We start from the raw sequence: 11,964 nt of genomic DNA, 5'->3' as shown, positions 1-11,964 counted from the left end.
TGCACGCAGTGTATTGTCATCAGTAAGTACACTTTTAATATTAGAACTTAGAACACTATATAGACACCCAATTCTGAGGCACATTAATTCAGCAAATGAAAAAAAAAAATGCAGAAGAGAAATCAGTACTATTTGGGTAACATAAAACCAATTAATTCCTAGTATCCAAGAATTACAGAGGAAAGAAAGTAATGCAAGAGATGGGAGAGGCAAGTATCCCAGACCTATTTGGAGGGAGAGAAAAGAGCTCCCCCACAGTACATTAAGATACTTCCCGAAAAAAGCAAGAGTCATTCCGAGGCTTTGCTCCAACCTCCATGAATTGCTGCCTGCAAAGTAACCATGACTCGGTCTTCTCGGATTTTGTTAACGGGGCACTGACCTTCATGCCAGCATTCACGCAGAGCAACTGGACTGTCCGGTTGGCCACAGCTTACCAAAACTCAGGCCACGTACGGTGCAGTTAATACGGTCATTCATCCATTTTAGATACGCCGACTTAGCATCACTACGCAATTGCTCCCTTTGGGGGGAAGAAAAAAGCCACAAACCCCCTCTCTCTTGCACATGCAAAGATTTCTGTGTCTAGTAAGGCAGCTCTGGAAATAACTTAGAAGAACAACAGAAGAATTCCAGATGTTAAAAATATCATTTAATTAAAGAAACATAAATCATACCAAAAAGTTTAAGTCACTTTTAGTTAATACATTCGCATTTATTTTAGAATATACTCTACATCTGAGTAAAAAAAGTTTTAAATAAACTCCAGTACATGTACAACCATGGGACCTGCCATCCATCCTGCGACAGAGGGATGCTCATGAGCCCGCTGGGTTCCCTCCTAGGCAAGAGAAGCGATTTTTATGCCAGTTTTGTTATGCTCATCGGCTCGCCTTGAGCCTCCTATCCGCCAGCTACGCCACCACCTCGTACACACGCACGGGCTCGGCCCTGAGCAACTGCTAACAAAAAAAAAATGGGGGGGGGGGAATAATAATTAATGAACTAGTACTGATTAATTTACACCTCTCTCTCTCTCGCTTGTGCGTTGGTAGAAAAACCGGCCGCGGTCCTGGGAGCGCTCAGGGAAGCCTCAGCGCCGGGGGCGCAGCCCTCCTCCTCCTCCTCCTCCTCCTCCGCGGTGGCAGCATCGCCGGGCGGGGGGACCCGCCGCTCCGTTCCCGTTCCCACCGGTCCCCGTCCCCCCCCCGCCCCGGCGCTCACTGCCCCCAGCTGCTGAAGCCGATCTCCTGCTTGTATCTGTTGGTGAGGACGTTGGCCTTGCGGGTGAGCTTGGAGAGGACCGAGTGGAGTCCGCTGAGGTGGTAGTGGAACTGCTGCTCCAGGTCCTCCTCCCCCTCGCCCTCCTCGGCGGGCCCACCGCCCAGCTTGTCCTTCTTGCGGGTCGCCTCCTCGCCCGCCGGCGGCTGGACCACCCCCCACTCGATATCGTTGCGGATGGACTTGAGCAACATGTAATGGCTGTACATGTCCCTACGGGAAAAATAGGCGCCGGGGTCGCCGGGGGGCAGGGGGGTTTCCCGCTGGGGACAGACGGCTCCGGCGGCGTCCAGCTCCTCCAGCAGCAGCGGCACGTCCCGCAGCAGGCTGGGCACCATCACCGTCTGGTCCATGTTGTTGACGGCGCCGATGAAGCGGTTCATGGCGTTGAAGAGGGAGTACTTCTGGCTGTACGAGTCGCAGATCTGCATCATGCCGGCGGCTGGGAGACCTCGGCGGGGGTGGGCAAGTTGGGGGGGGGGGGGGGGCTCGGACCGCGGGGCTCCTCCGCCGGCCACCACCTCCTCCTCCTCGCCAGCGGCACCGGCCGCCCTCCGGGGCTCGGCGGCTGCTCCCGGGCTGAGTCCTGCGGGCAAGCGCCGGCGTTAGGGGCTGCTCTCCCCCCCCCCCCCAGCCCGCCTTGCCGTCCCGCCGCCTTTATCCTCGGCCCTACCTCCGTTTTTGAGGCTTCCCCCCCGCCCCGACACCCCCCCAAAAACCCCCAACCCCACCACTCCTCCCGGCAGCCACGCGTGGCGTGCGGCTGAGGGACACGCCACGCCGGTCAATTAAAATTCAGTCCCGTTCCCCCCCCGCCGCCGCCGCCGCCTTCTCCCTCACCCGAGCCGGCGTGCCCGGTCCGAGGCACCGCGGGGCAGGCACCCACCGTGGTCCGCAGCCGCTCTCACCGTCCACCCGTCGCCCGTGGCTGCGCTCCCATCCCCGGCGCCGTATTTATAGCGCCTATCTTAAAACAAGGTGTTCCCCCAGTGCCACCCCCCGCGCCCGCACGGCAGATAAAGGCGGCGGGAGGCGGCCACCCCCCCCGCCCCCCCCGCCACGGCTCCGCCTCTCGCCCCGCACCGGGGGAGGGCACCGCGACCGGCCGGGCCGGTGGAGCAACCCGGCGGCTGCAAACCAACCCCCCCCCCCCCCAGCCCCCAGGCGCCGGTAACGTCCTACCCGCCGCCCCCGGGCACGGCGCCGTGACCGAGAAGAGCTTCCCCACCGCCCCCCCCTCCCCTCCTCGGCGACAGGGCAGCCGCTCGGTGCCCGCCGCCCCCCCCTTAGACATCCCCCCCCCCTCCCGCCTCCGCCACCGACCGGGCGGGGCAGCGGGAGGCGCGGCTCGGGCGGGGCGGGGCCGTGACTTGATTGACAGAGCAGGCAGCGGGGACACGCGGGCCTCGCGTGCTGCCCGCGTTCCCCGAGGCCGCCCATTGGCTGGCGGGCGCGCGGCGAGCGTGACGGCCCCCCCCCGCGCCGCGTGCCCCGACGGCAAATTAGAGCGGGACGGCGGGGAGGGCGCCGCGGCCGGCGGAGCCCCGCCGGCACGGGGCCAGGCTCGCGTCGCCGCCTCCCAGCAAGCCCGCCGAGGAGCCGCGGCTCGCCGTGCCAGCCCTGAGGTGCGCGGAGCGGGGAGGAGTGGGGGGGGAGCGGGCGCGCCTTTGTCCGTCGGCCAGGGCTGCGGAGGGGCGCCCGGCAGCGGCCGCGGGGCGGCCGGCATCACCCCACAGCCTCACCTCCGGGCTCAACCAATCGGCGGGCAGCCCAGCGGCCCGGCTCCGCCGCCCCCTGCCAATCAGCGAGCCTCGGCAGCAGCCAATCGAAAACAACAGTTCCCCCCGCCACGCCCCCGTATCAGCCGGCTGGCGCGGGGCTGGTCACAGGCCAGTTGGCTGGAAGAGCTGCCGTGGGTCACGTGGGGCAGAACGGCTTGGGGACGGGACGGGGGGGTGTGTGTTGAGCGCGTTGCCGTGGCAACGGATCAACCAATAGCCCGAGGCGGGGGCGGGCCGCCGCCTTCGGCGCCTGCGCGGTGGCGGGGTAAGCCCGCGGCCGCGGCCCGGAAGGGGACGGGGCGGTTTCGCTGAGGTGTCCGGGGCTGGGCCTCGCCCGCGGCTGGCGGGGACGGGAGAACCCCGACGAACGGGGCCGTCCTCAGCCGTACCGGCCGCCTCCGTGCTCCCGCAGGCTCTCTGGTCCGTGGGGCTGCTTCGGGTTTCTGCCCAGGCCGCGGCCCGGAGGGAAGGAGGCCCGGTGGCCTGGGCACCGGGTGGCAACCGGACTGCCTGAGGGAGGGGAGCTCGGCCAGCGGCACCGGCGCTGGCAAACCCTTGGGGTTAAGCGGAGATACGGGCTGGTGTCAAAATCACGATCTGTTCGCAGATAATTCATTGCAAAAGCAAGCACACGCAAACAAAAATGATCGCACCAGGCCGGAAAAGCGGCCGCAACATGTATTTGCGTCTTTATGTAGGCATAGTGCGTCGTTAATGCACCGTTAACAGTATCGTGGCCTTTAATTGAAATGCCGTGTGTGCCGAACATGCAATACATTGGAAAAAGCGATAGATCTTTAGGAACAAGAGGAATTCGTTTATTGTCCAACTTCCCTGTCCAAATTAACAAAAATATTAAAACACCTGAACAAATTTAAAACTGAAGGCTTTACCTGTGGTTAGAACATAGTGGCTGGGGAGGAGAAAAAGTTGACAGAAACAACCCAACTTGAAGCTGCAAATGGGGGAAGTATGCAGTTGTAGCAAAAGCACCAGACGAGGAAGAGCTGTGCCTTAAGTGCGATGATATACAAATTACGACCTGAGCATAAAGTAAATTTCGCCCCTACTTGCCCTCTTTGTTCCGCAAAATGTAGAGCCACACGGTCTGCTTCCAGCTTCGGCTGTAAATGTTGCCTCATTTTTAGCATAGTGCTAATACAGTGCTGTAGCCTGTGCAGGCATGTGTCTAACCCATTAGGCTGAGATAGATCATACTCAAGTCAAACTTCACAGCATAAGGCAATAGGCTTTTTTTTTTAAACTTCCTTATGTTCTGATCGATTTTGATATGCAGTGTAAATGTCTCTGGTACGTATAATGTATATCATTAACACAAGCCTGAGTAGGTTTGATTGCTCTTTGGTTAGAGTGAAGTAAAGAAGCACGTATTTCTAACTCCAGTGGTATGTAATTGTGGTGGCTGTGCACACGAGAAAAAGAAACGGCACTTTTCTTTTTCCCCTCCTGTTAAGAAAAGATGATCCCATATGTGGCACAAACTTTAACGTGCAAGTGGCATTTCTTTAAAGTATTTCCTCTTCAGAACGATCTGATTATTGTGGCCACGCAGTGCCTGGAAGGGGAATCAGCTGGAAACGCCTTGTCTCGTGTCCTGAGCAATGAAGAAGCTTGCATGTTTGCTATCTGGCAGTCCAAGAAGGTGTAAACGCTTTCCTTTGCCCAGCACAGGGTTCTGGATAAGGAAACCAAAATGACAATATGCAACAGTAGTCTTTACCCAGCACCGCAAGTGCAAGCCCAGCAGTGTGGGGGTAAAGACACCTTTCCGCTTGAATAGATTTGGTACCGCTATGCAGGAAAGGAGGAGTCACATATAAATTACTGTATTAGCTGAAAACTTTTAATTTTCCCTGAAGTGAATGAGAGCTGGTGGTGTTCAGCCCTTTCTGGACGGGGGCCTTCTTTCTGTGGCCAAATCCTGAAGAAGAACGCGGATGAACTATCGCTATTGCTATTTAGCTATTACTGTTACTGAGCTATTACTATTATTAAATAGTTAACTCAGCTGTACATTGGTATTTAGCCATAGTAGCACTAAGGTTAGTGCTACAAAGGCTAGCTATAGTAACAGTGCTGCTAGTGGCCTGTCTCCTCCAGCAACGTGAGCAGCTGTGCAGTATTTTTCAAGAAAAGACAGATGATTCTGTTAACTTGCGTGGGTTTTCATACCATTTGCAAGGCCTGTTTTAATTCTCTCTTCAGTGGCAACAGGATAACAAACCGTCTTTGTTAACAGTTTTCCCAGGATGCATGCTGGCACAAAATAGGTGCCACTGGCACGTCGCAGACCAGCGATGGCTACACTTTGGCCGTTAGGAAGTTGTTCTGCTGCACAGTGTTTCCAAAATAAGATGAGATCTTGTGTAGGCGAAAAGTGATAAATATGTGCAAATATTTAATGTTGCATTCTGCAGCCTGGGAACACCATTTGGGCCGGCCTTGTAAGAGCAACATCTCTTGGGAATTTCACTTCCTCTCGTAATCTGTTGTCGATGTGACATGGCAGATTAGAGTTCAGCCTCGGAAACTGCGAGTCGTTTCCTTCTATTCGTATTTGACATACATTTTTGCTCAAACTTGTGAACTGCTTCCATCATTTTGGGTAGCAGTACAGATGCACACATTTAGCACTTCTCTCTTCTCCTTTTTCTTTCTGAAATGGAGTCCAGTTGTACCAAACTCTGAACCGAGGAAACCTGTCATTTCTCATCCAGAAGGAATGTATGTAAATTTATCGTCTTAATTGATGCCTCTCCATGAGTTTCATATAATCAGCCCTTGTAGCTTAACGTGCTAATGATCAGGGTAAGTAGAAATCTAATATGTTAAAGGAATGCAGACCAATTTGTCTGAGTCCTGCTGACATCTGCAGTATAACTTTTGCAAAGATTTACTCATCTCTCTTCTGTCTTTCACTTAGCTGCCTTTTACTCCTGTTTCTGTTGGTCCTCTGCGAGTGGAGTGATTCTCCAAAGCAGACAGAAACCTCTGGGAAGGCATGCAGAGGGGTCAGGAAGAGGACATTTGGAGAAGGGAGCGGCAATCCTAAATCCCCTTTCCCTCTGGCACACATGCAAATCTGGGCGAGACTGCACATTGCCAGAAGCGGCGGCACAACAAGGGCTCCACGGCGTCGCGTCTCGGTGCAGAGGAGCAGTGTTTTGCGTGCATGGCAAAAAGCAGGAGCTCTGCTGGGAGCAGTGCTGGGGGGGGCGGGGGGCGGGCAGCCATCTCAGGCAGCTCCTGTGAAGCCCCTCCAAGTCGCCTGGCTCTGCAGGTTGCAGCTGGGTCTCTCCAGGCCCACCAAGTCCTCGCGTCCTCAGAAGCATTCCTGGAGATCATTCCAAAATGAGCTTTGATCTCTTTGCCAGTCACTGTGTATTTGCAGGGCCTGGGATCCCTCCCAAGCGGTGCTCAGCTAGCACCAGGAGGTCAAAATGGGCTGAACCCTGCTGCATAAAGGAGCCGGTGGGATAAATGCTGCCATGGCGTTGTTCACACGGCGTGTGGGTAGCATCCCTCTCCCCTACCTTTGGCCAGCCTCATCCGTTTCCCCTGGAAGCTGGTTGGAGCAGGCACTGTGGTGTGCAGTGCCCAGGACAGCAGCGGCCCTTTCCAAATGGCTCCTTAGTGCTGCCATAATAAGCCTGATAAATAAAACATGGCTTGCAGACACGGATTTACTGGAGAGGGCTAAGGGGGCTGTAGCTCCCTCATTAGTATCTCCCGGTGCAGCATGTGTGCTCCTCATTATGTGGCACAGTGGCAGTTGTCTAGTCATCCACGATGAGGCTGCAGCCACTCCAAGGATGCGCCAGGGATCCCAGGGAGCTTTTTTTTTTCTCCTGTGTTAATAATAGGAATTTACAAGAAAAAAAAAAAAGACCTTGAATATGAAAAGGATGAAGGGGGAAAGACTGCAGCGCTGAGTCTGATTTCCTCTCCCTTGCGTCTCTGTAAGTCAGCAGCAAACGCAGAGAAATCCATATAGCTGTGCTAATACGGAATTGGCGTGAGTATGATCAAGACCTCTGGACTGCACAAACTCTTATTTTGGGCAGCTTTGTTTCTCTTCAGTCTAAAATGCTGCTTGTAAACTCTTGGCCGAAGTATAAACTTCATCCTCTCCCTCCCATTTTTCTTCTTCTGTTTAAGGGAAAAAAATCAGTTTGGCCGATTTCAAGTCCCTCAAAGCTGGGGAGTCGGGAATCTGGGTTAATCTGAAAAAGGTTTGTGGAGGTTTGATCCAGTTTTTCTTTCTGGCCATCATTTAAATCCCTCCTACCTCTCTCATACAAGCTGCAACTGCATCGTCGCAGTAACCCTGTGACCGAGAGGCATGAGAGTCTCCTCTGAGACTGTAATCTCACTCTAAACAGCTCTCTGGCGGGTGCTCGTGAGTGGCGATACATCATGCAATTTTCTCCTTTAGAGGCTCGCGGTGTCATCTCCACCGTGATCCCTGCCCTGCCTGGTCAGTGCTGGTAAGCCAGAGCCCGGGGCCGGCCTGGGAGCGGGTTCCTGGCCCAGCACCGCATGGCTGGGGCACATGCGGGGTCAGGAACAGCGTTAGCAAAATCAGCCCCTTCCTCTGTGCCGCCCTGCCCACGCTTTGGCAGAAAAGATACCTTTTTAGGATGGCAGGAGACTTTACTGGCATAGCAAAATAATCTTCGATAAACTCGTGACTTTCTGTAACGGTATCTAATATGCAGATAGCCAAACGAATGCCACCATGATATATTTTTATGGACAAATATTATATATTAAGCCCTGATTTATACATTTGAGCGTAATACCTGGGGCTCTGAGGAGAGCCTTTAATCTCTGTCAGCGAGGCAGCACGCATGCTAAAATGCCGAGTAAATCTGCACGGGAGCGGTGAACCGAGCGCAGCATATATCAGAGTTCTTCCGCCTGATAAAATTAAATACACAAGACCACCTTTCTGTGACATTAACGGTTTGATACGCAGGGGCTGACATCAGGAAATATCGATCTGCGCTTCCCACTCTGACCCTAACCTGCAGCGTTCCTGCTGCTTCTGCCATCCCCATCCCGACACGCGGGATGGGTGCCACCTCAAGCTCCCAGGAGAAGTTCCTGGGTGAAGGAAGGGTCTCTGCCCATGACTTGCCCCCTCTCCTCCCATCACCCTTGCCTTCCCTGTGACTGCCTGGGTGCAGCCGCCCTATTTCTCCTTCGTCAGCACGTGTAGTAAGGTGAGCATCGGCTCAGCATGGGGTTCTGCATTTAATAATCTCACCAGCTCAACTGTTTTTATCTCAATCTCCCTTCTGAACTGATAAATCTAAATTGCACATTTTCTAAACCGCTTAGCTTAGGGGTAAATCTTGCAGGTATCCTCAAATGACTAGCTGGTGTCTTCTGCACCTGTCTAGCACCATCTACTGTAGCTTTTTTATACTGTTTTCCTTTCCCTTCCCATCTGCAGGCTTACGATTCCTGCAGGAGCTGCCTTCATCCCGAGGAGTTTGTGGAAGAACGGGAGCTCTGGTTTTCTTTGAAAGGCCCGGGGCTGGCATGGTGGTGAAACAAATACAGTACCCGTTCATCCTATAGATTACGTTTCCTCGTTTTAAACCAGTGACCCGATTTTCAGTGCCTAGCTTGCTGTTGATAAATTTTACACTCTTCTCAGTGCTCGGAAAGAGAAGAAGATGGAGCGGAACAAAGGTGGCCCACCTTCACTGAACCTTTCCGTACTAGCTGGTGGAGCAAGAATTAGGGATGTGGCAGGACGAGGGGCTGGAGCAGAGCTTTGTGTGCGGAGGAGAGGGCCTGCTTGGGGACAAATCTTCAGTTGCTGCCCTGAGATGGCAAGGGTGAGATATCAGCTTGAATTTTCTACCATCTGATGGGGAGTTATGGGGCGGGACTAGAGGCAGCAGGATTTTCCTGTGAAAGTCCTATCTCTTCTTGTTACTTTCAGTATGAAAAGGGAAGCTGCTCTGAAAGAATATCCTACTTTTTCCCAGCTCGGCAGTTCAGAGCTGACATGGAGCGTTATGTGTCCTTATTATAGGCACTCCTATTACAATGTGGTTTTGGCTGGAGGATGTTGTATGGTTAAAGACAACTATTACAACTGAAAATAGAACCAGGGCTTTCCGACTGCTATGACTATTATGGATTTGTATGATTAATCTTTAGTTGCTTTACAAAAAGCACCAAAAGCTGGAAGTCAAAATCAGAGCAAAGTTGTGCTAAGGATTGCGTATGTTTTTTAAAAAAAAATAAAAAAATCTGTTCATAATGAGTATTTCTGTAGGTGATAATTAACATAAAAATACTGCCAGTCTTTTCCAGGGTTGTAAAACACAAAACAAGGTGCATCATACTTTTTTTGTTGTTGTTATTGAAACCCAGATTATCTGTTTGAAACTAACTTGTTTCAATAGCAAGTAATATATTTTTCCACAGTCCTTGTGAAAACTGGAAATGAAGTAGATTTGGCAGCTTAGCCTGTGAAGTTCTGTGGCAAATCTGCAAACTGAAAGACCAGAGGGTTTTGTCCTGGCTTTGTTTCTTGATGAAATTCTGAAAAGAGCTAAATTAAATCCATGCTTTAGCCATATGTGCAATTTTGTTCTACTGGAATAGCTTATAGCTGTCAGTGAATTTCTCCATACTCCCAGCATTGTGTAAGGGATGATACAAGAGCCTGAAGATTACTCTCTCCAGTGGTACCATGCATTCGCGAGCTTAAAATTATTACAACAGCATTTTTTTCATTTACATGGCTGGAGAGAATCTGCTTTTTCAGTAAATTTGTGTTTCAAAGCAGATTTCTGTGTCCATCGTTATTGGTGGTTTACAAGATTTCTCTTATTCCCCCCCCCCCCCATGTGGGGATATGGGAGCAAATGAAATAAACCCATCATAAAAAATAATTTTGTCCAGGTGGAACATAAATCAGCCAAAAAAATATTATTCTACATGGCAAATAAAAAGCATATGCTGTATTATTTAAAGCACAGCCTCCATATTCACATACAAAATTAATGCTACAGTGGGAGGTAAAACTGATGGAGGCAGACAATGAAAATATTAGGAGTAAAACATGATGCCAGGAACAATTCAAGCAGAGCCACTTGCAGGGTCATGGTCATATTCCATTTCAAATGGGCATGGAAATACACTATGGGTTATTCTTCTCCAGAGATGCACAGATAATAAGCACCTGCTCCCCATGTCTACTCTTCCCTTTTAACTGTTGATTTATTGGATGTTTCTGAAAGCTGTGGTCAGGCTCGTGAGGGATATATAACGTGGTGCCTGCAGGAAGAAATGGGAGTGGGCAGACGAGCTGCCACGCTCCCTGTCACTACCTCAGGGTGAAGGGCTGAGTGGGGTTCAGAACAAAAGCCGGCTCCTCTTCAGCTTCCAGGTGAAAAGACCCTACCAAAAGGTAAATCAGCAGTCTCCCTGTACTTGCTGTGCCTGAGTTACACCTAGGGAAGTCAGTAAAAAATCCTAAACTACGTTCCTTGCCTCAAACTAGAGTAAATGGTGGGTTCAGAGGAGGCACATAGAGTGTTCAGAAGTCTAAGGCACCAAAAGGGGTCTTCTCCATCACTAGGTACTTGACTTCCACAGCATCAAGGAAACTCCTGGAATGTATGTCTATAAAACATACTGTTGCCTGTGGTTTAAGGTCATTTTCAGAACAACATTAGGAATCCAGCCTTCTTACATGTATAAGAAGGTACGTACCGCATATTACTACACCTTACTACATTGGAGACATTAACACCAGCAATTTTTTTATGCTCTTCCTAGTTCTCCCAGGGTCAGGGTGGGGGGGGTTCATTCCATTCTTCCCCTAAACTGACAAACAGCCTCACTAAATGAGGGACGAACATAATCTTCAGATAATGTTGAAGCTGGGTCACTATGAAGAGACTTTGAATTGATAAGATGTTTTTCTGTGTAATTTAATAAAAAAAATCGTTGCACCGAGAGCTTGCTTGGTGTAAGTTATGCTTTTTCACTGTTCTTTGACATTTTCTTCTCTGCAGCAGGACTGGAGCTTTGCAGCTATGAGGTCTCGAGATGTTCCAGTCATGGAGGTCCGTGAGATTTAAACAACACTGCCTGCCCCTTTAGAAACGAAAGAAAATGCTGTTTAATTAAAAATGTGAATCTGGAAATGCAGGGCTATTGAGAATCACTCTGAGCTGCACATTTTACATACATGGCTAAGAAAAATGTCCACTGTAGCAACTGAAGTAATGCAGTGTTCAGTTCCCCTATGATGGTAAGCAGGTTATTAACCTAGAACTACAAAATCATTCAAAATGACATTTGGTGATGTTGAACTTCTGACACAAATCGCTCAATGTAAGGAAACCGAGAGGGCAGCCGCACAGCCTTCCACTGAGCCCTGCCATGTCTTTAAACAGCAGCAGGAGAGGTACACCGGGAGCCAGGATCGGAAAGATAAAAAAACAGTGTGGGAGCAAGAAACTCTTGCATTTTAACCCTGGCTGCCGGAGTTTCAGGTGTTAAGCAGTCACGGTGAAGGCCAGGCTTTAAATAGAGATCCCTGTGCTCATTCCTGAGCTCCTTGGACCTGACTTAAGCACCCAAAAGATCACCGAGGTGTTTAAAATCCAAGTCCTGGTGCAAGCTGGGTTGCTTTGAAATAGGATCTTTAAGGTCTGATCTTGCAAGTTCACGATGGAGTTGTGAGCACACCCCACTTACAGCTCTACTCATGCTACCTCTTGGGCAAGGGAAGGACTGACTCCTTATTTACTCTTGACTACAAGGGAACGTAACCTTGGCCACCGCTTTTGCTTCGAGCACCTATTGGGGCCTTCTTGCAGGAGGAGGGCCCGCAGGACCCACCTCC

The 11,964-nt window shown here is 51.3% G+C and overlaps 1 protein-coding gene and 1 long non-coding RNA gene across 5 annotated transcripts; one reads left to right on the top strand and one right to left on the bottom strand.

Moving 5' to 3' along the window:
* Positions 1 to 630: 630 nt before the first annotated feature.
* On the bottom strand, positions 631 to 2,309 carry MID1IP1 (MID1 interacting protein 1). Of its 3 annotated transcripts, none has more exons than XM_069784939.1 (2): positions 2,168 to 2,309; positions 631 to 1,867 (listed from the first exon to the last, which is right to left on the bottom strand). In XM_069784939.1, exon 2 carries the CDS (start codon positions 1,713 to 1,715, stop codon positions 1,221 to 1,223), a length of 495 nt encoding a protein of 164 aa, XP_069641040.1. In that variant the 5' UTR covers positions 1,716 to 1,867; positions 2,168 to 2,309; the 3' UTR covers positions 631 to 1,220. The 3 variants fall into 3 exon arrangements, with proteins under 3 accessions (XP_069641040.1, XP_069641039.1, XP_069641041.1); XM_069784938.1 differs by having other exon boundaries at positions 2,122 to 2,300; XM_069784940.1 differs by having other exon boundaries at positions 2,136 to 2,300.
* Positions 2,310 to 2,599: 290 nt separating this feature from the next.
* LOC138685633 (uncharacterized) lies at positions 2,600 to 11,071 on the top strand. 2 transcript variants are annotated; one of them, XR_011324958.1, is made up of 2 exons: positions 2,600 to 2,906; positions 6,007 to 11,071. It is a non-coding gene; the product is annotated as an uncharacterized lncRNA (long non-coding RNA). The 2 variants fall into 2 exon arrangements; XR_011324957.1 differs by having other exon boundaries at positions 2,600 to 5,891.
* The last annotated feature ends 893 nt before the right edge of the window (positions 11,072 to 11,964 follow it).

This window comes from Haliaeetus albicilla, chromosome 6 (genome assembly GCF_947461875.1).
Source record: "Haliaeetus albicilla chromosome 6, bHalAlb1.1, whole genome shotgun sequence".
NCBI classification, from domain to species: domain Eukaryota; kingdom Metazoa; phylum Chordata; class Aves; order Accipitriformes; family Accipitridae; genus Haliaeetus; species Haliaeetus albicilla.
The sequence above is the reverse complement of the archived record's forward strand: the minus strand, read 5'-3'. Positions and strand labels throughout refer to the sequence as shown.